Source organism: Natator depressus, chromosome 4, assembly GCF_965152275.1.
Source record: "Natator depressus isolate rNatDep1 chromosome 4, rNatDep2.hap1, whole genome shotgun sequence".
NCBI classification, from domain to species: Eukaryota; Metazoa; Chordata; order Testudines; family Cheloniidae; genus Natator; species Natator depressus.
In genome coordinates, this window is record NC_134237.1 from 27,781,651 (window position 1) to 27,805,609 (window position 23,959).

The 23,959-nt window shown below is 40.7% G+C and overlaps 1 protein-coding gene across 1 annotated transcript in view; it reads left to right on the top strand.

Moving 5' to 3' along the window:
* DAPP1 (dual adaptor of phosphotyrosine and 3-phosphoinositides 1) overlaps positions 1-23,959 on the top strand; it is a 45,422-nt gene that overhangs the window by 16,985 nt on the left and 4,478 nt on the right. Inside the window, exons 2-6 of the mRNA XM_074950670.1 lie at positions 2,675-2,797; positions 6,640-6,773; positions 16,585-16,715; positions 19,794-19,841; positions 22,788-22,850. Coding sequence (XP_074806771.1) covers positions 2,675-2,797; positions 6,640-6,773; positions 16,585-16,715; positions 19,794-19,841; positions 22,788-22,850 — 499 coding nt within the window. The remainder of the gene's footprint in view (positions 1-2,674; positions 2,798-6,639; positions 6,774-16,584; positions 16,716-19,793; positions 19,842-22,787; positions 22,851-23,959) is intronic.

Sequence of the window (23,959 nt, forward strand, 5' to 3'; positions counted from 1 at the left end):
AGTTCCCTCTTACGGGGCCCAGTCTACCATGTGACTGTCAGATATTGTATTCTCTCCTCTCCCACTCATTTTTAGACTTTTTATATAGGAACAGGGCCTTTAACAGGGGTTGGTAGTCTGGCCTGCGTGGTCGGTGCCCTTTTTGGTATCCGGTCTACCGTTAAGTTGTACCAGGACAATTTCTGTGAGATCTTCCCATTTATTCGGTGCACCTTTTCATTCTGATTTACTCTATTCTATGTTACCTTCCTCCAGAAATTTAAGCCAGGTTACCTACATCCCACAAATAGTGCTCAGAACTTTGCAGGATTCAGTCCTGGCTATAGAAGGACTAAACATTTTTAGATGAAATTTTAGCTTTTACTCTCTTCCCCTCTGCTGCAAAAAGTTATACTTCCTCCACTGAAGATTTTAATTGAGACAGTTCTATTTGTCTGCAGTTTGTTTAGTGCAGGAGGTCGTGAGCTGTCAGCCTCCACTCCAAATCACGCTTTTCCTCCAGCATTTATAATGATGTTAAATATATAAAAAAGTGTTTTTAATGGGGGGGGGGGGGGGCGGGGGGTCGCACTCAGAGGCTTGCTGTGTGAAAGGGGTCACCAGTACAAAAGTTTGAGAACCACTGGTTTAGTGATATGGATGAATGGTGTTGCTGAGGTGATGCGTTAATGTACAGGGTTTTTCTTAACACCCTTGTCTTTTTGGTTACAATAGTATGTGCTGCATGAGACATTTGCCCAAAAGAAGAAGTGTACCAGAGAAAAAACATTTCAGGAAATACAGATTTAGAAGATAGTAGACAGAGCTTAAAAAGGGTAGAGAAATGTCTTCCACCTAAATCAATGTCTCTTGCAGGATGGAAGGAAAAATATTATAGAAAGTTAAACTCAGATTTTTGTAGAAACTACAACAACCAATGAGCTGTGAATAAGTATTTAGAGGGACACTGTCAACCTGAGGTATTTAAAAAAAAAAAATTAAAGTTCATTTTCTAAGAGAGCACCTTTTAAACATTCTACCTGGATTTTTTTAAATGGGTTTTTCTGCTTGCCTATTGATGTCTGAAAGGGTCTTTTCACTTAGTCTCTATACACAGAGTGCTGTCAAATGCATAAAGTGCACAAACTGAAAAAATATAATAAAGAGTCATTTGTGGTTCCCTTTCAGCGTAAATAATCTTCAGCATTCCCTGAGTCAAAAGAGCGAGAGGCACACAATACAACACTATTAGCTTTTCCATCGGAGGATCTTCCCTCCTTAATACCCATGCTGAGAGGCTGTTTCTCATAATGCATCTCATGTAAACCTGTGATTTACATAATCTACTGCATTAAATGTTGTCTGGCTCCACACGTCCTTTATTCCTCCATGGCCCTGGGCCAATAGAGGGAAATGTGAAAAATATAGTAGCTCCCACTGGCTCAGCCCCACCTGAGTGAGACTGGGAACCCCAGCACAGAGCAGCTGCTGCTGAGCTCTTTACGTGAGCAGAATTGTATGACATCGGGCTTAAAATTCTCGCAGCTCATCACATCGGGGCTCCCAACGTTGTGAACACCAGTGGAGCTCCACAGGTGGCAGATTGGCTTGTGATTTTATACGCTATTTGTATCCAGCCTTAACCCCTTGTTAATGTAAATAAATCCAATCGGGGTGCACATCTCACCACCTGTGTTTTCACTGTCCAATGCTGAATGCTTACTGATGCCTTTGGAGTACAAGCATTGCTTTTATGAGAGGAGACTTGGCTTGTTTAGCCTAGCAAAAAGCAGGCTGAGAGGAGATAGGATTGCTTTTGATAGACAGATCAAGGGGTACACATCAGAGAGGTGAAGAGCTATTTAAGCTAAAGGACAATGTTGGCACAAGAAGCACTGGAATGGTTCAGTTATGGTACAGTGGCTTAAAGCGACACATCACGACAATCCCCCTTTCTGAAGGTGGACGTTCACAGTCCTGGAGAGACTGTAACTATTGGTGAAAACAGCAGTAACTTGTGGGTGGATTTCCAATCAGAAATTGACCTAGACTTGAAGGAAGTGTGCTGCAGAAACCAGAGTGCTCATGAGCTCCTACCCTGCCCTGATTTGGGTCGGTCCCCCACAATGCTCCTGTTTACTATGGTGTCTGGAGGTCCAGTTTGAAGTACTATCAGGAGACTAAGTTGAGAGAACTCGGATTTTTTCCCTATAATATGCCACAATTTGCTACCCCCTGCACCATTCAATGGAAGGAAACAAGTGGCTTTATAGTCAGAACATTTGAGGGTTTCAAACAAAGTCTGAACCAGTTCCTTGGAAGAAGTAACTGAAGGAGAAGTTGGATATTTAAAACCATCCCCCTTTTGAGATATAACTGAACAAAATAGCTAGATACCCCCTCCCAACCCCCCAAAGTCAGAATTGTTTTAATTTTTTACTGAGCCAGTTTCTTTCAGACTTCCCAAAGAGAGTCTCCTCTTGAAAATTTCCAGGCCAAAAGGAGTTGTCCTGCAAAATGTGTGCATGTGTGCGCGCGCGCGTGTGTGTGTGTGTGAGAGAAAGCATGTATGTGTGAATATTCAGGGTTATAATAGAGAGCTGGTTGCAGCTCCAACTATGGAGTTATTACTGCTTCACAACTCACTACATGTCAACCAGAATTGAGTGAAGCTTTAACCTTTATGTCTTGCTAGGTGGTACCACGATAATCTCACCCGCCATGCAGCAGAGGCTCTTCTTCTTTCCAATGGATGTGATGGAAGCTATCTCTTAAGGAAGAGTAATGAAAGGAATGACTTGTATTCTCTCTCAGTAAGGTACAATATGGGGGGGAAAGCTGAATTAACTTACATGACTTCACGTTACTACTAATTTTAAGCATCCTTCACTTACCACCAGGTTTATTTGCAATAGTAATGCACTTTATTAACTGGTAATAATCACATTAATAGTTTCTGTGATCTGGTAATCAAAAAAAGGTTTGAAACATACCAACACCTAATATTTGTGCCCAACTTCAGAGGTCCATAAGAGTTCATCTTGCTGAGAGATACTTCATTCCATGAACTGCTTTAAAATTAAACACTGTACAATCACTCAAAACCCTCTATAATGGTAAAATCAATTAGATTAGCAGCCATAATAATAAAGGGAGGCAGACTGAAGTGAGCAGAAAGACTCCATGGTGAAAAGTTGCTGACCCCTGGTCTGGAGTCATTGTAATCTATTGCACTTTGAAACCAAGGTCAGTTGCACTTGTGAAGCCCAGTTTCACAGTGGTGCAGAGCATCAACACCAGTGGTTTTCATCAGTGTATACACACCAGCACAAATATCTTCAGTACAGACATGTTCCCAGACTGTGAGCTGTGTGGGCCAGGGGAAGCCTTAAAAACAAACCCACAAACCCTCATCTATACAGTGCCTAGCACAATGGGGCCTCTAGGAACGACTACAACACAAACAATAAGTATCGATAACAGGTGCCTAGTGTAAAAATCATGAAAAGGAAAACTCTTAGAAACAAACAGTTATTTCTTAATTTTTAAAGAATATAATTTCTCAGTGGCCTGACTATTTTTACACTAGCAGAAAGAATTACGCACTATTTGAACTAAGCCTCTGCCACTGGCAATTTCTCAAACAAAATCCAGTTTTGCATGACAATCTGAAAGTTATATATAGTAAACCAGAAAATGTATTTAAAAGAGTTACTACTTGCAATAACTTAAGAATAAATTAAATATTTGTAAACAACTGATAAAAAGAAAATTGCTCCTTAAGTCTCATTTTATATCTGCAAGACTGAGGTTCATGCTGGAAGGGTTTATTCATCCTTGAAAAGTGTGAAGTGAATATTGATACAGTGTCATTGGTTTGTTACTTTGTTAGTTGAAATAAAAATCACAGGTCGGGATCCTTGGCCTTGATTCTTTACTCCGTTACGTCACTTTTATGCTGGTTTATCTCTATTGAAGTCACTGGAGTCACTCCAGCACAAAAGTGGTGAGTGGAGTAGAGAATATTAAGTTTCACTGACAGCTCAGACTGCCCAGATCTTTTAGATGCCCAGTGATAGTTCCTTCAGAGATGCATGTAATAACAACTTATTATGCGGGGACATGGTGCCTATCAGCTAGAGTACATGCTTTCCTAGTTACCCAACTGTTGTGGGGTAGCTGATTGCATTGTGAAGGAGAGGAAGAAATTCACAAAACAAACATCTAGCAAATTCCCTCTGTGGGAATGTATGTCCTGTTATTTAGAAGATGAAATCAGAGTAAGTCTCTGAATGATAGATTCTATTTTTTTAATTACTCAGCTTTTTTTTAACTCTTATATAAGGCATCCAAAGATGACACTTCAGATGTATGAAAATAGGTTTCATGTGAAAAATTAGTATCCAAAACTCAGGGTCAATGAGCATAATTAAATTTAGTCCTCAGAGTGCTTTACAGTTTGGTATAAATGTTTGCTTCCATCTTTGGATGCTGTAGATCAGAAGATACCTCAGTAGAACTGGTCAAAATTTTTTAATCATAACTTTTTTAATACAAAAAATGGCTTGTCAAAGGAAATGAAAATTTTTAGCAGTAATGTATTTCCCTTGACTATTTTTTTATTTTTCAGCCAAATGAATTGAAAAAGTTTGATTCAAATAAAAATTTTCATTTTATTCCATTATACTGTCCCCTTTTTCTTTTCCCCACAGAAATAAAGGGGGGGGGGGGGGAAAGGGAGGAAAAGTGACAATTTTTCATTTGAAACAAAAATTTGGTTAATTGAAAGATATTTTCAAACAAAATGAAAAATGCTTGTTTAATTCTAAATTATGTCCTGGGTGTTTTGATGAAGCTAATAAAAAAAAATGTTCATTACAAAATGAAAAGTTTAAATTTTGTTAAGATATTTTTCATGGAACATGCATAACATTTTCCAGCCAGTTCTATATCTTAGTGTATAGCTGATCTACTCTCCTGAATATCTTCTATCTGTCCTTTCACACGCACACACATGCCCAGACTTTATCAGTCATCATTAATGGCTTGCTTCAGTATGAAACTATGCTCAGATATCCCTTGATATTTTGATTGACATTAGCAGTGTGAAGCTAGTGAGTGGTTAAATTCACTAACTTTGAGGAGAAACTAAGCAATGGATAGAGCCTACTCTCATTGCCACACTTTATTTCCTGTGAAATTAGATGAAAAGATGAAAACATGACCGCACTGTAGCAAGAAGCCACGACAACATACATGCTAGTATGCTATTGGCACATGTCTTGCCTGCATTGTGTGATGGGAGGCTGAAGGGAGAAGGTGTTGTCAGCCACAAGAGCGGTGCTCTAAGGCCTATGAATGCACACTCTAGAGTGGCCAGCTGTGCTCAGAACATGGCTCTTTAACATAATTCAATATAATTAATAAGACCCTTTAAAATATATCAGGGATTGTAAGCATCCACTATGAAAAGTAGTTCCTACTAAATGATGAGAAAATAATAGGAGTTCATAACTCTCCCCTTTCTCCACTATTTTGAATATATTTGTTTCTTGTTTTTTTCGTAACCTTTTCTTTTAAAGATTCTCTGGATTACCTTAGGTGCTATTGTTAACAAGATCCACTTTAACAGAAGAGAAATGCCTGCTCCAATGCCTCTGATATGAATTGCTTCGCTGCCTTATGTATGAATAACCAGTGAGGAAGTCAGGACTTGTATAGCTCTTTGTACATCACCAAGTTCTCCTGAATGGCACTGTGCTGATAAAGATAAGACTCTCTTCCTGTGTGCGTTTGTGTAGTGCCTAGCACAACAGACCCCCTATCCTGATTGGAGCCTTTGGTGGTGAAAGTAAATAGTAGGCCAAAAATTCTCAAACCCGGATGCCTAAAATTAAGCTCTAAATATAGATTTAGACACTTACATAAAGGAGGCCTGATTCTGAAAATGTACTGAGTGCCTGTAACACAAAGTGACTTCACTGTGAGATTAGGGAGACTTCTGGAAAAAAAAAAATCAGGCCACTTTTAAAAGTGCCTAATTTTGAAATTGTTATCCAATAAATAAAATGTGTACACTGAACAGAGAGATTATATCTTAAGAATTAGCAGTATGCCGTTCGACTGTCTTCTTGGTGCTCCACCAGGGCCGTGACCGACCCTGGCAGGGCCGATCCGAGGACCTCACTAAACCATCCAATCGGTAGTAGGGCCGGGTGGTGTGTACAAAGGGCAGTATTGCTACTAACTGGACAGGAATCCTGGTGGGTAGAGCAGGAGGCTAGGAGAAAGGACTCTTGGGTACACTCTGTTATTGACTCCCAATGTGACCTTGGACCAGTCACTTAAGCTTTCTGTGTTTTCATTACCCCATCTGTAAAACAGTGATAATACTTACCCTACCTCATAGTGGTGTTGCAACTCTTAATTAATAGGCCTGGCTTCCAGAGGTGTCAAGCACCTACATCTCGAACTGGAGTGAATGGGAGCTCTGAAAATGCTGTATCTTTGAAAAATCAGTCCCAACGTTCATAAAGCTCCAAGATCTAAACATGGTTGGTGCTGTGTAAGCACAAAGCAATAAGTGTTTACATTTTCTTCCAGAAACATTTTGTAATTTGCAAACTTTACGTATTTGGACAATTCTCTTTTTCCTTTTAGAGCAAGAGATTCTGTGAAACATTTCCATGTGGAGCACATGGGGTCTTCATTCAAGTTTGGCTTTAATGAATTTCCCAGCTTGAAGGAGTTAGTCATGCATTTTGCAAACCAGCCTTTAATTGGAAGCGAGACAGGTAAACAATGTGTGTCATATGTGTGAGTGTGGAGATGGCTTTAGGGAACCCACTTCATATTTACACCAGACAGTCATTTTTACTCAAAACCTGCCCAGATGTACCTCTTCAGATATTATTTTGTGTGTGCCAACGTTAAACATACCAGAGGTTTAGGTTTAGAGATGTCTTCTGCTTAATCTAAACACAAACCAAAGTCAGTAGCTTGTGATTTTACCAGCCTGGGACACAAGCCTGTTTTGGTGTCAGGGTAGAGCCAGTAACAGGATGTTGTCTCCAATCCCTGAGGCAGAGGCCTTTGCTTGGATCCACCCTGGAGAAAGGAGGGAACCGTAGCGGTTTTAGGGAGCCACGTGGTAGAACTTTGTATCTATTAGAATCAGCTGCTGCCAGAAACAGGTTAGAGCAGCTTGATGTGACACAGAACTATAGAAATTGCTCTCAGCAGTGAAGTCAATAGTGTTAGTTTTGATTTATTCCAGTGTTACTGAGAAAAGAATTGATTGCTGAGAACAGAAGATGGTAACATGATGATGATTACCAGTGAAATACCTGTGCTTATTATGCACTTGTCTAACAAGGTGATGTAGTGTGTGATTGTTTTAACCTAAGAAGCTTCTGTTGTTGCCTTGTCTTTGCTGCTAGCACAATCTTAGCTCAGAAGAAGCATTTCAGAATGTGCATATGCTGAGGAGCGTAGGACCCTTAATCTCCTCTCCTGCCAGCTTTTTATTTTATTAGATTAAGAAATACAGGGTTAAAAACTACAATTTGATGACTGTCCCAAAATAATATTTAAACATCTTCTCAGAAGAGGAGGCATGGAGGGAGGGGGCTGAGAGTAGAGGAAGGAGAGAGCTATGAAAGAATTTATTTCCATTACTTCCCAGGCCAGAAATCCACATTGGTTTCCTCACCTCACCTGCAGTTTACATGCCCTATACTTCACCATTAACAAGTGATTTCCTCCGCTGAGGCAGAGCAGCCTGCTTGTTGACTTGCTCTGCCCTGAAACAGGGATTTTTAAAAAAAAATATTAGCTTAATCAGTGTGTTATTTAACACAAGAGGAGCACAGACCATTTCAACAGACAGCTGCTGCTTGAATGGGGTCAAGGAGAAGGAGAAAGACTCTTCCTACCAGCAGATCATAGACCAACTCACTTGTAGGAATGAAATTTAAAACACTGAGTTCAAATTTCTAGTACTAATTCTGAGAGAAAGAGGGGTGCTAAAAGTATAGGTTAGGTCTAGGTGCCAGGTACTCCTGAGTTCTAATCCTAGATTTGGCACTGTCGCTTCTGTGGCCTTGGGCCAGTCTTTCTTGTTGTGGTTTTCTTATCTCTAAAAAAGATTAAGGCTTACCTACCTCCACAGTGGAAATTGCTAGGATTAATGAACATTTGTAAGGCAGAAAACTGTTAATAATTTGTGTGTGCAAAAAATATGCAAATAATTTGTATGTGCAGTAGTGGTATTTGTACATGTAAATGATCAGATAGATGCCTAAATGATTACCTCCAGGTGCAATTACTGTGATGGCATATACATCAATAAGTATGCACTCAAGCACTTCTGTATATGTGGGATCTAAGTATTAATCCAATCACAGGGTTAAAAAGGTTTATGTTAAAAATGCAACTATACTATGAACCATGCTTCAAAGTACTAGTTCGCAGGAACTGTTTTGGTTTAAAGTTTAAGATGAAAATGTTTCAATCTAAATATCCATTTTGGGCTATGAGAAGATTTTTATCTGAAGTCAGAAATATATCAGCAAGTTTAACCTTTCAAATATTTCAGATGACATTAGAAAATTATGATTTTTCCTTCCTTCACTCCATGTGTTACATCCATTAGTAAATAAGGATTTGGTGCTATATGATCTCTGCAAGCTGGATCCTTAGTGCTGAATGATGTGCTTGGCAGTTGGCTTAAGGCTCCCTAATCAGATTCTGCTAGCTCTGTGAAACCCATCTCATCTGTCTAAATCAGACAGAGCTAGAGGCTGGAAATGGGTATTAAAGTATCTCGCCAACAAGCTTGTTCCCTTTCCACTTTCCTTGCCTATATGCCGCAATATACAGGAAGACAGAGCACAAATGCTGATTTCACATCCTGATGTCCAGCCCCTTGAGCACTACCATAATAAACATGATTAATAATAATAGCTGCCTGTGGGGTAATGGCTAATTTAATGGGGCAGGAGCAGTAAGTTGTCTGTTCAAGCACAACCTTTTAAAAGAATTATAATACTTAGCTGTTATCCATAAGAAGGTAAATGTCATTAGGCCAAAAGAGGTGAAGTATCTGGCCCAAGGTCAGAAAACATATCAGTGGCAGAGCTGGGAACAGAATCCCGTTCTGGCTCTCAGTCCATGCTCTCACTCAGTGATAGATAACGTGAGAACTTTGGCTCAGGCGCTAGCTGCCAGTAATTGTATAATCAATGGGTTTGTTTTTGTTTTTTTTAAATACTGGCATGGAATGTTATATGGTAAAATTGGCAGCTCAGCAATATGACGGAATAAACAAGGAACCTGAATTATTATATTCTCTGGCTGGTTTATAAACAAAGGACTTCACAAGCACATGCTATCACCAACAGAGAAATAGAAATCATCTCCAAAGGCTCCCCATCCAATTTTCATTTTGCTACATTAAAAAGTACAGTTAGTGTGGGCTCTGAAAGGTTTTAGAGGTGCAGGAAAAAAATTCAAACAAACTCATGGTTCTCAAGCCTAAGTTCCATGTTACTGGGAAAGGAGGGTGTAACTTAGTGGAGCTTGTCAACATTTTTTCAACAAAAAGTTTATTTATTTAAAAATAGACGACTTTTGAAAATGTAAACTTTTGTGATCAGTTGTCATTATCAGAACTTTTCACAAAGGAAGTCTAATTCAAAAATTTCCATTTACCAAAACTCAGGTTTTCAGTAAATGAAAATGTTTTCATTTATTAAAAAAATAAAAATCACTAAATGAAAATCGCTTGATGTTTTAGACAAACATTTTGCAAAAAGTTTTGAAAAATATATTTTTTAATGAAAAATGGGTTAATTTCAACCCATTTAGAATGGAAACATGAAATATTTTATTGTACTCATTTTTTGACCAGCTCTAGTGACTTGTCTACGACACTAATGATTGCTTTGTGCTCACTTTTAAACGCTGTGTGTTTTTTAATGTAGTTCCAGTGATTAGGGCATCACACTGAGTCAGGAGAGTTTATTTCTCCTCCCACTCTATCACCGTCTCACTGTGAAACCTTAGCCAAGTCATTTAGATGCTCTGGGTTACCTATCTGTCAGGTGAGGAGATTACGAACCCAAGCTTTGTAAAGCATTTGGAGATCTATGGATGAAAAGTTGTATAAGGCCCTGAGATCGGGTTGGGGGTGCGGGCTCCAGGTGGGGCCAGAAATGTGGGGTTCAGGGTGCAGAAGAGGATTTCCGGGCTAGGGCAGGGGGTTAGGGTACAGAGGAAGGTGACGACTCCAGCTCGCGGTGCAGGCTCTGGGATGGGGCCAGGGATGAGAGGTTTGGGGTGAGGGAGGGGGCTCTGGGCTGGGGCTGAGGGGTTTGGAGTGTGGGAGAGGGTGAGGGCTCCGGCTGGGAGTGTGGGCTCTGGGGTGGAGCCGGGGATGCAGGGGCGGCTCTACCAATTTTGCCGCCCCAAGCAGTCGGCGCCAAATTGCCGCCCTGCCGCACCTGGAAGAGCGGCGGAGGTGCCGCTGAATTGCCGCCGCGGGACACAGACTGCCGCCCCATTCTGAATGCCCCCCAAGCACCTGCTTGGAAAGCTGGTGCCTGGAGCCGGCCCTGCAGGGATGAGAGGTTTGGGGTGCAGGAGGGGGCTCTGTGCTGTGGCCGAGGGATTCGGAGTGTGGGAGGGGGTGAAGGCTCTGGCTGGGAGTGTGGGCGCTGGGGTGGGGCCGGGGTTGAGAGGTTTGGGGTGAATGAGGGGGCTCTGAGCTGGGGCTGAGGAGTTTGGGAGCTCAGGGCTGGGGGAGGGTATTGGGGGTGTGTGGGGTGCAGGGTTTGCAAGGGAGTTTGGGTTTGGGAGGGGACTCCAAGATGGAGCAGAGGGTTGGGGTGCAGGAGAGGGTTCGGGGTACAGGGTCCCGGTGGCGCTTACCATGGCTCCTAGGAAGTGGTCGACAGGTCCTAGCAGCCCCTAGGTGCATGGGTGGCCAGAGAGGCTCCGCGCGCTGCCCTTGCACCTGCAGGCAGTGCCCCCGCAGCTCCCATTGGTCAGCACTAGGAGCGGCAACAGCGCACGGCACCTCTCTGGCTACCCATGTGCCTGGCGGCCGCTTCTTGGAGCCACGCACAGCCAGGGCAGGTAGGGAACCTGTCTTAGCCCAGGCCCCCGCTGCGCTGCCGACCGGACTTTTAACGGCCTGGTCGGCAGTGCTGACCGGAGCCACCAGGGTCTAAAAATGGACACCTGGCAACCCTACCCTGAGATCCTGCGAAGTGATGCATGTGGGTACAGAGGTACTTTCGTTCTGGATTGGGGCCTAAGCGTTAGAATTCTAACTAGCCTTATTTCTGTCTATAGCTTTATTAGTCATTGCAAATAGCTATACACATTAATGCTGGTTTTACTTCAGTGTTCCAATGTGCACACTTCTTCCCTTACTTCCAATAATGCAAAAATTCAAACGAACAAAAATGTGACTCAGGCTAGTATTTGCTGTGAGACAGTTTCTTGAATAGACAATTGACTGGTATAAAAGCTCAGTTCAGTAACAAGGGTAGAAGCAATACACAGTCACATTTCCATCTTCTTGCCAAACAAACATAGTCAAAAGATTATTTTTTTTCTATTTGTTTGCTTTCTTTACCAGTTCTCAGCTAATGGTTTTTAAAAACCATGTGTAAGCTTTGAGTCATTAACCAGACAGAAAAACCAAACTGTGGCTTTAATCAGCTTACATTTCCACGAATATAGTCACGTACTGATATTTTCCTGTTCTGTTAGTTTTCAGAAGATCCCTATTTGTTGGAAAGCAGAAATATATACCAACCCTCCCCCACCACCCCCCAAAAAAACTCCAACCCTAAAACCACACACACACCACAAAAATGTCTTGCTACAGATTTAACTGGACATTTCTATTTCTTATATATTTACTGAATGATGCTACCTAAAATATTCCTTATGGAAAAATCCTACAGAACTTAATAGAAAATAGTATCATTTTTATAGAATGTTTAAACTCAGGTATGCAATTCTGCCGCAAGTATATAATTGTCTACGGAACTTAATACACAGGATATCGCTCTCTCTTCATTTCGAGTAATTGCTAATAGAGGCCTCTTGGTTCCATCCTTATTAAATGTAAAAGAAATTTTCCGTAGAGCTAGGGAGAATTAAACTGACTATGACCCTTGACCTACACCACATAGCTCAAGTTAAGCATATCACATTTGCATGCTTCCCTGTTTCTATGATCGGATGTCAGCTATTTACTTCAAATGTTATTTTTCCCCATCCCCTCTTGCAAAATATAACTCATCGGCAGAATTTAATACATTATTAACAATCATTTGGAAAGTTTATTTTGTATTGTCTCTTTGATCTCCTTTTTCAGCTAGGCTTGTGAGCTTTGTAGTTTTAGAAAATGCATATGGGTAGTGAAGAAGGTTGGATCTGAAGCACCAGTCTAATTTTAGAGATCTCCTTTGCTAGTGTTTTGCTGCAAACATAAACTCTCGGCTGTTTAATCAGAGCTCCATGAAGGTTAGTCTGAAGGACATGCGGATCACATACTTGATGACACTTGTATAAGACTTCATCTTACCAAGCAGTGATATAGCGAGCAAGAATATTAATAGCTTGTTTCAGAAAAGGTGATACTTCTACCCTAAAAACAAAGTTAAATGTTATGACATTGTAACCAAGTCATAGTGCTAACTGGAACAAACTGACCAACAACAGACTACTGTGTTCTTGTTTTATTAAGGTAGTGTGACCCACTGGCTAGATTACCAAACCAAGAGTCAAGGAACCTGGTTTCTCTTCCTGACTTTACTATTGATTCAGTGTGTGATGGTGCTTCATTTCCCTATCTCTACAATGGGGATAATAATGCTTACTCACCTTTGTGAAGTGCTTTGAGATATATATAGGTAAAAATTCTAAATGTATTATTATTGCCTGATATTTATATAGCAGCGTGAGGTTGTGCCACCTACTCAGGACTAAGAGAAGAGAATGGAAGCTCCTTTTCTGATTACCAAAGGTTACTGGTCTCTTTAGCTGAGCTCAGTAAATTCTTTAGATACAGAGCTTCCTATAGCCTGCTGGAGTAAGCTCATACGAATAGAGGCATGTTTGATTCATCAATAGTGGACCCTGCTATATCTTAGTTTTTTCATTACTCTGAGGGAAGGTGGCAGGTTCTATCTGGGATACCTGTAGCCTTATTAACTACCAGATCAGCTACTTGGTGAAGGGGTTTAATTAATTAAGTTAGCTGAGTCTGTGTGAGAAGCTTGGAGTGTGGCTTAAAAACCACCCTCAAAGGAACTTCTCTGCCTGCAAAGGAAAGGAAAAAAACAAGAAAAACTAAACATGAGCCAAATACTTACCAGCTAGAAGGAAGAAAGATACAGTCAGCTGCAATCCACTAATGGCCACCATGGGCCCCTGAGGGGTGCAGCTGGTTCTTTCCCCTGGTTTTAAAGGGTTGCTATTAGTGAGGAGAGCATTCTGGGAATGGACCTTATAAAATGAACGAACCCAAGTGTGGAGAAGGACACGTATAACTAGATAATACTGAAAGAAGATAGGGCAGTTTAAATAAAGAAGACCAGTTAGGTTATTAACTTCCAGAAGATTAGGGATTTTAGTGTGAGATACCAATGAAGTCAGTTGTTTACATGTTGTAGATATTCATGTCCTTCTATTCTGTTAGGTTTGAATAATAAAAATCTGGATTTATTTTTGTTTCATCACTGGTTTCCTGTTTTTAAGTTTTACCTTATCACTTTGCAAGTGGACAGACTGTAGCTGAGTCAGAATATTGCCAAAACAACAGCCGTTAACACCCCTCTTCTCTAACACCACAGCACACCCACAAACACAAAACCCATCAGCTGATCACAACTGCTCAGGGCTGCCTTTGTATCTCTCTTAGGATGGCTCTCTTAAGCCTTGATACTCTGAAGATTTAATTATATGCTTAACTTTATATACTAGGTAAACCTATTGATTTAAATGGGACTAACTGTAGTGCATAAATTTAGGCCAGGTCTATTTTTATAAACATTGCCAGTTTAGTATTGTTAGGCAAGGGTTTAATTTTTGTACACAATATTTGTGCCACCAAAACAGACACAGTTATACTAGCAAAAAAAGGGCTTTTGCTGGTACAGCTTGTTTTGCTTGGGAACTGGTACAACCTATTGTAAAGTACTCTGTTGCCAGAATAAGATACAGCTATGTTAGGAGGATTGCCTATATAGGTATACCACTAAACCTTTTCTAGTGTAGATGGGATCTTGTGGTATTGGGGATTGTGTCTTTAAGGGCTGAGCTTCCTAGATAGTCTGGACGCTGTGAAGCTCTTGTTGTTATGCCCAGCCAGCTGGAACTGGACACAGAATAAAGAGATCGCTTGCAAGCATCTGAAGCAGAGCGACCCCTGTTCCCCAAGACCGGAAGCATGTGCATAAGTGTCTGCAGGATTGGGGCCCCAGGTAGCAGCAGTGCCCCTTAGTACCCTATCCAGGTCACTGGTTCAGCGGACAGCAGTACCTCTTCCTACAGCACTTTGGGTTTTCCTTGTGGATCTCCAATCCAAGTCCTTATTAGTTTTAACATTGCTTAGCTTGTGAGAACCAATGATCACAAGCTCAAGAGGACATGACTAGTCAAGTTTCAATCATGGAAATTAAATAACAGATATTTTAACATATGCTAAATGGAAGGAAGGCCTCAAAAACATCATTTTCATGTAATTTGTTTCTCTTTCACAAATAGAAAATGAGTGTTTCAAAAAACAAACAAACCAACAACCACCCTGCCTTTTAGGTACTACCTCATACATTCTATAGCCAAGATTGTATTTACTGAGGAAGTTCTATAAAAATAGAAGTTGTAAATCTTCTCTAATAGGAAACATGAAGCATTTACAGTAGAAAGCACTTAGGGTGACCAGATATCTCAATTTTATAGGGACAGTCCCGATATTTGGGGCTTTTTCTTATATAGGTGCCTATTACCCCCCACCTCCTGTCCCGATTTTTCACACTTTCTATCTGGTCACCCAGAAGAAAAGCACTTTTCATCCATAGAGTAATTATCAAAGGGGGGTCAGCTTTATTATTCCCAGCGTTATTATTGCAGATGGGAAAATGAAAGCCCAGGGAGATGAAGTGATTTGACCAATGCCACACAGTAGGTCAGTGGCACATCCAGGCAGATAACAACAGTCTCCTGGTACCTGATCGCGGGTCCCATCTACTGGACCATTCTCTTCATTGTGCATAAAAGACTGAAGTGAACATCTCTCCATCTTTGCACTAGACTTAAAAACTTTGGGTCCTTATATCCACAACTCTGAGTTTGGGTGCTTAAAAAAGGCACAATGTATTTATATACAACTATGAAAAAATCGAGGATACTGGGCATAGATACATAATTCCATCTCTTCTAATGAGAAGGATGTTTATCCATGTCAGAGATTTATGTGAGGTAAGAAATGGCTTCCAATTGTGAAACACAGATTAGGTGCTTGATAATCAAGAAAGCCGTATGTTGTGTGTCTACTCCAATTATCCTAATAATGATGATTCCATGAACAAAAGCAGATTCAAACTACATCTGTAAAGGGAACAAAGAAAACATATTTCTCTTGCCTCATGCAGGTGTGAAAGTTCTGTGGTGCTGCCTTCTTGGCTTTTCCACTCATATCAAATTAGGAAGAGGTTTACATGAATATCTGCTTGAAGGCAAATTCAAAAAGTCAGGCCTGGTCTGCACTTAAAACTTATAGCTATGTCAGTCAGGGGTGTGAAAAAAACAACACTACCTACTGTAATAGCTGTGCTGACAAAACCCCAGTGTAGACTCAGCTATGCCAAGAGAAAAGGGCTTCTTAGCTGATGTCATTTGGGGAGGGGGGTGTTTTTAAACCAGCAGAACTCCTCCTTCTGTTGGTGCTGCAGCTACTTGAGGGGCCTATGTTGGTATGGGTGTGTCAACATAGCTATGCCGGCATCAGCTCTATAGTGTAGACACAACCATGGCACCTACTTGAAGGAATAGAAGAGAAGAGGTGCAGTTGGGCATGTATAGGAAAGCAGAGGTTTTCAGACACAGCAGAGGGGCAGGATTTGGGTAACCCACACAGGAGATCCTGAGTCCACATGCACAGTGGAACAGAGGTCCAGGACTTTCTGAGGCAGGGCAGGGTAGAGTCAAGGGTGAAGGATCCACTCGAGTCAGGTGGAACCGCTGCTACACAGATCCATTACTCACTGCCCATAGCCGCTCTGCAGTTTGTGGGGAAGGATTCTTGTCCCCTATGGAAAACCTTATGTACAGTCCAGTTACTGAGGCTGTGCACTTTGAAAATGATTTGCCTAATTTAATCAATAATTTAAGTGTCATTTATGACATGATTGTCCTCTGACCTGTGTGTGGCCAAAATCCCACTCTTGTCTTAGGAACCTGACAACACAGGAGTGCTCCAGAACTCCAAACAAACAAACAAACAAACACACACACACACAGAGCTGGGACAATCATTTTGTATTATCCACTTTGTCACGTCACTCACTTGTGCTATCTTTTATTCAGGCACCCTAATTGTACTGAAACATCCGTATCCCCGGAAAGTGGAAGAACCTTCTATTTATGAGTCTGTCCGGGTTCACACTGCGATGCAAACAGGAAAAACTGAAAATGATCTTGTCCTGAATGCACCTTCGGTAAGTTACTTTTCTGTTATTAAGACTCTTGAGTGTAATGCAGCCAGCCAAGAGCATCTACCCTTTTAAAAATGGTTATAGCCAAGAAAATAATCCTGCCGGTACATAGTCTTGTGATGAATAAGAACCTTTCCACCATTCTCCTCAGGAGATCAGCAATGCTGAGCATTAGAAAATGTTAATAAGCGAGCTGTCATATGCAAATCTTTCCATCTGAACTAAAATTATTTTTGACTCTTGAAGAACCAAAGAGCTCCACCCCATTCCTTTAGAATATTAACTTTAAAAAGTTTTGAAACTAGTCAGTTTTCACAAAAAAATCATAGCCAGAATGATTTAATGATGAAATACATCCTAGAATACTCAAGGAGCTGACTGAGGAGATATCTGAACCATTAGCGATTACCTCTGAAAACTCATGGAAAATGGGAGAGATTCCAGAGAACTGGAAGAGGGCAAATATAGTGCCCATTTATAAAAAGGGGAATAAGGACAACCCGGGGAATTATAGACCAGACAGCTTAACTTCAGTATCCAGAAAGACAAAGGAGCAAATAATCTGGCAATCAATTTGCAAACACCTGGAAGATAATAAGGTGATAAGTAACAGTCAGCATGGGTTTATCAATAATAAATCCTGTCAAACCAACCTAATAGCTTTCTTTGACAGAGTAACAAGCCTTGTGGATAGGAGGTATATCTATGTGGTAGATGAGGTATATCTTGACTTCAGTAAGGCTTTTGACATTGTCTCACATGACCCTCGCATGAACAAACTTGGGAAATATAGCCTAGATGGAGCTACTGGAAGGTCGGTGCATTACTGGTTGGAAAACCATTCCCAGGGAGGCTATGTCTGCACTACAAGCTATGTTGGCATAACTTACGTCACTGTGGTGTGAAAAAACCACCCCGAGTGACATAAATTACACCGACATAAGCGCTCATGAGCACAGAGCTACGTCGGTGGGAGAGCTTCTCCCAGTGACACAGCTTCTGCTGCTCACGGAGGTGTTTTATTCTACTGACGGGAGAGCTCTCTCCCGTCGGCATGGAGTGTCTTCACCAGACATGTCGCAGCGGTGCAATGGTATCAGTATAGCTGTGCCGCTACAGTGCTGTACGTAGAGACATGGCCAGAGTAGTTATCAATGGTTCACAGTCAAGCGGGAAAGGCATCTTGGGCGGAGTCCTGCAGGGATGGCTGCTAGGTCCAGTTCTGTTCAGTATCTTCATAAGTGATTTAGAGAATGGCATAGAGAGTACACTTAAAAAGTCTGCGGACAATACAAAGCTGGGAGAGGTTACAAGTGCTTTGGAGGATAGGATTACAATTCAAAATGATCTGGACAAACTGGAGAAGTGGTCTGAAGTAAATAACATGAAATTCAATAAGGACAAATGCAAAGTTCTCTACTTAGGAAGGAACAATCAGTTGTACACATACAAAATGAGAAATGACTGCCTAGGAAGGAGTACTGAGGAAAGGGATCTGGGGGTCACAGTGGACCACAAGGTAAATATGAGTGAACAGCGTAACACTTGCAAAAAAAAAAAAAAAGCAAATATTCTGGGATGTATCAGCAGAAGTATTGTAAGCAAGACACGGGAAGTAATTCTACCACTCTACTCCACACTGATATGGCCTCAACTGGAGTACTGTGTCCAGTTCTGGGCACCATATTTCAGGAAAGATGTGGACAAATTGGAAAAAGTCTCGAGGAGAGCAACAAAAATGATTAAAGGTCTAGAAAACGTGGTCTATGATGAAAGATTGAAAACATTGGGTTTGTTTAGTCTGGAGAAGAGAAGACTGAAGGGGGACATGATAACAGTTTTCACTACATAAAAGGTTGTTACAAAGAGAAGGCTGAAAAATTGTTCTCATTAACCTCTGAGGATAGGACAAGAAACAATGGTCTTAAATTGCGGCAGGGGAGGTTTAGGTTGGACATTAGGAAAAACTTTCTAATTGTCAGGATGGTTAAGCACTGGAACAAATTGCCTGGGGGGGGTTTGTGGAAGCTCTGTCATTGGAAATTTTTAAGAACAGGTTAGACAGATACCTGTCAGGAATGCTCTAGATGACAGGTTTCAGAGTACCAGCCATGTTAGTCTGTATTCGCAAAAAGAAAAGGAGTACTTCATGCATCCGATGAAGTGAGCTGTAGCTCACGAAAGCTTACGCTCAAATAAATTTGTTAGTCTCTAAGGTGCCACAAGTACCCCTTTTCTTTTTAGGAATGGTCTAGTTATTACTTAGTCCTGTCTTGAGTGCAGGGGACTGGATTAGATGACCTATTGAGGTCCCTTCCAGTCCTGCACTTCTATGATTCAGTGATTTCCAGATATCTCTGGTGAAGATGATGAAAAGTCAGGCCTTTCTTGAAGTTTCAAGGGGCGCATCCAAGAAGTTTAAGCACCCACATCATTAATCATTTTTGAAAATCAAGGCCAAAATTGTGCATCCAACATTCCGACTGTTGTCAAATGCGTGTTTTTGCCTAACTGGATCAAAAATTCCCTAGCGCATGCTTTGTGTTATGCTATGTTCTGTTCATACTCTGCTCATCTTTAGTTGGAAGGGCTTTTGTCACATATAGAGAATACTTAACCAAAGCAAATTAAAATCTGTCCCAGTTCTTTGGGTTTTTTTAATGTTTCCAGAACAGTTTACATGGATAATCCCATTGGCTGGTAAGATCTATTACAGTACTTAAGTATTATGACATGTGGCATCTAGGTAAATGAAGTAAAATGACTTAATTGCTGAGTATATTTTACAGAATATGGGTCATTATATACTTGGAGAACTCTGTGAATAGATTCTGGCCTACTCATATTCACAATTACCCCCTGGTGTAAGAGGGTACCACTCCTTTGAAGTCAATGGAATGACGTTTGGGGGAATTTGACCCACACTGTGGGGACAGTACAGAAGCTGCACGAGCATAAGGATAAGATGAATGGTTGTGGGAGGTATCTGGAGAAGAATGAGCTATAGTTTGATTTTGTTTTGCTCATAATAAAAAGGAACAAAATATAAACACAGCTGAGTCTTTCCTTCTTTCTTTGCAGCTTGGTACAAAAGAAGGATACTTGATAAAACAAGGCAAAATAGTAAAGGTAAGAAAAACTTCAGAGCTTTCATACTCCTCTCTTCCATCCCATGCCCATAGAAAGAAATGAAAATTGAGGAGGAAGAGAAAATCCCAGGTTTAACTTAGCATCTCTGTGGTTTAATATCCTATATATAGTGAAATGAGAAATAAATCATTACCGAGAAAAATAGAAACAAACTCTGGCAAGTGAAGTGTAAAAGTATAATTAGGCAGATCAAAAAAGAATATGAAGAGCAGCTAGCAAATGACACAAAAATTAACAGCAAATTTTGTTTTAAGTACATCAGGAGCAGGATGCCTGGCAAACAATTGGTGGGGCCACTGGGCAATTGAGGTGCTAAAGGAACACGCAAAAAAGACAAGGCCGTTGCGGAGAAGCTAAATGAATTCTTTGCATTGGTCTTCACTGAAGAGGATGTGTGGGAGATATCTACATCTGAGCCATTCTTTTTAGAAGACAAATCTGAGGAACTCACCCATATAGAAGTGTAAATAGAGGAGGTTTTCGAACAGATTGGTAAATTAAACAGTAATAAGTCTCCTGGACCAGATGATACTCACCCAAGAGTTCTGAAGGGACTCAGATATGAAATTGCAGAACTACTAACTGTGGTATGTACCCTATTGCTTAATTCAGCCTCTGTAGCTGATGATTGGCGGATAACTAATGTGACAAAAATTTCTTTAAAAAGGCTCCAGAAGTCATCTTGGCAGTTACAGGCCAGTAAACCTGAAAAATACCAGGCAAATTGGTTGAAACGATAGTGATTAGCAGACGCATAGATGAACGTGATATGTTGGGGAAGAGTCAACATGGCTTTTGTAAAGGGAAATCATGCCTCACCAATCTATTAGATTTCTTTGAGGGGGGTCAACAAACATGTGAACAAGGGTGATCCAGTGGATATAGTGTACTTGGACTTTCAGAAAAACTTTGACAAGGTCCCTCACCAAAGGCTCTTAAGCAAACTAAATAGTCATGGGATAAGAGGGAAGGTCCTCTCATGGCTCAGTAACTGGTTAAAAGAAGGCTAGGAATAAAAGGTCAGTTTTAACAATGGAAAGAGGTAAACAGCAGGGTCCACCAAGGATCTGTATTGGGACAAGTGCTGTTCTACATATTCGTAAATGATCTGGAAAAAGAGGGTAAATAGTGAGGTGGGAAAGTTTGCAGATGATACAAAATTACTCAGGATAGTTAAGCAGACTCTGAAGAGTTACAAAGGGATCTCACAAAACTAGATGAGTGGGTAAGAAAATGGCAGATGAAATGCAATGTTGATAAGCTGAAAGTAATGCGCATTGGAAAACATAATCCCTACCATACATATAAAATGATGGGGTCTCAATTAGCTGTTACCATTCAAGAAAGAGATGTTGGCTTCATTGTGGATAGTTCTCTGAAAACATCTGCTCAATGTACAGTGGCAGTCAAAAAAGCTAATAGAATGTTCGGAACTATTAGGAAAGAAATAAATAAAAAGATCGAACATATCATAATGCTACTATATAAAGCCATGATAAGCCCAGACCTTGAACACTGCACTTCCGGACATATCCGCTCAAAAAAGTTCTGGACATATCTGCTCAAAAAGATATGTTAGAACTGGAAAAAGTACAGTGAAGGGCAACAAAAATGATTAGGTGTGTGGAATAATTTCCATCTGAGGAGAGATTAAAAAGACTGGGACTGTTCAGTTTGGAAAAGAGACGACTGAGGGGGGATGTGATACTGGTCAGTAAAATCAGGAATAGTGTGGAGACAATTAATAAGGATGTGTTATCTACCCCTTTACATAACACACACACCAGGGGTCACACAATGAAATCAATAGGCCATGGTTTAAAACAAACCTAAGGAAGTACTTCTTCACACAATGCACTATCAACCTGTGGAACTCATCACCAGGGGATGTTGTGAAGGCCAAAAGTATAACTGCGTTCAAAAAAGAATTAGAAAAGTTCATGGAGGATAGGTCCCTAGCCAAGATGGTCAGGGATGCAACCCCCTCCTCTGGGTGTCCCTAAGCCTCTGACTGCTAGAAGCATGGGTTGGATGATGAGGAATGGATCACTTGATAAATTGCCCTGTTCTGATCACTCCTGTTGAAGCATCTGGCACAGGCCACTGTCAGAGACAGCATACTGAGCTAGACGGACCATTGGTCTGACCCAGTATGGCCATTCTTATGTCTTTGATCTCTTTCTGTCAGTCAGTTGCTCAAAGGTCCATTTAATTGGTTTGACGTTAAATACTGTAATATATACACATTTGTTTCATTGATTGTTTAAAAGCTCTCTATCAGTCTGATCCTCTGTATCTCATGACTTCAGTCCTACTCATGTAAGGTGCTGAGCACCCTCATCTTCCATCATTGAGGCTGTTCAGAGAACCTCACAATAGCAGATCCCTTAATATAATATACCAATCTGGACCCTAACGTCTATCAGTACCAGGCAATCTGTGACGAAGTCTCAAGGTCTGGGCTTTCCTAGGAACTTTGATCTGAGAGGCAGATACTGTGCCTTTTCAGGCCAGCAGTCATGGGCAAGTCATCTAACCTCTCTGAACCTCAATTTTCCCATCTGTAAAATGGTGATAAAACTTATTCTTCTTTGTAAAGAACTTTGTGATCCGTAGGCAGAAAGTGTATGGTAGTGATTAATATTATCACCAATCTTAGGCCTTTCATAGTCAAGGTCTTCATTTTAATGCATCTAATTCCCATTTTATTTTATATAATATCTATATTATCTTTTTGGATGCCAGTCTAGTTTAGTAAAGGACACTTCCTGTTAAAGGAAAGTGTTCTTCTGATTAAACATAGAGCCTCGCATCTTTAAGAAACAAAATGGTTTCAAGAAAAAGGTTGCTTGATTTTGACTGCTGTATTTTTTTTACTTTGTTTTAAAATTCTCAGACCATTTGCTTTCTTTCTTGATTTCTCAGAATTGGAAAATGAGGTGGTTTACACTGCATAGGAATGAACTTAAATATTTCAAAGACCAGACGGTGAGTAGCAAATTGTAATTTGACATGGTTTAAAATGATCAGATCTCAAATAGGGCCTGATCCTGAGAGCATTCAAATCCTTTGGAATTCAGTGGGAGTTGTAGGTGCCCTAGCATTTCTCAGGCTGAATACAATCGACATCAATTCCAGTATTTAAATCCCTGCAGTGCCATGCTCCCCTGACCTCACGTTTTTCACAGATGCCATGGTTCCACTTGTGGAACTCATGCATGTTTTTAGCCATCACATGCCAGGTGATGACAGGTTGATCTTGCTCCCGGTGAAGTCAATAGTAGTTTTATCATTGACTTTAGAGAATAATTATAAATATTATAGCCTAGCAGATGTTTAACGTCTTGGCCATAACCCAATACAAAGCTGTTCTTTACAGTATATTCTAAATTGCTTTGTTTAATCTTGTTTAAAGGGCAGAAGTGGTATTGGGGACTGTACCTTCAAGGGCTGAGTTTCTGAGAGAGAGCCTGGGCAGCAGGCTGTGAAGTTCTTGTTCTTATGTACAGCCAGTTGCAACCAGACACAGAATAAAGCAGATCTTTTACAAGCCCTTAATCACTGAGTTATCACTGAACACTTTCACTTGAGGATGCTGTTCCAGAACCTCACTGAATTATTAATGGGATATTTTTCCTGATATTCAGGGTTTATTTTCCTTTCCTCAGTTTCACCCCATTATTCTGAGTTACACAATGCCTTTTCTCCCCTTTTGGTATTCCTGCTTTCCAAGCATTTACTCTCTGTTGCTCTGTTTTACATTACTTTGCCCCAGATGTAACAGCGTGGATAACTCTTTTCCTGCCATCATGGGATATATAGCCACCAGCATACCCTTTTCACCAGAAGTCCCACTTTAGTGGGAAGCTATATGAAAAGCCTTGCTATTTTGGTGGCAGAGTCATTAGTCAGCTATATCCTTGTAAGTGTGCCCCAAACCTATTCTCTTCCAGCTGGCAGTACCATGCTGTCATCCGCCCAACTCTAAATTTAAAGGTATTTTCCTGTTCCTTGTATTCATCCAAATTCTGCTCTCAGATATATCGCTGTAAATTTGGATAGAACTCCACTGCATTACTCTGCGTTTACTACTCCAA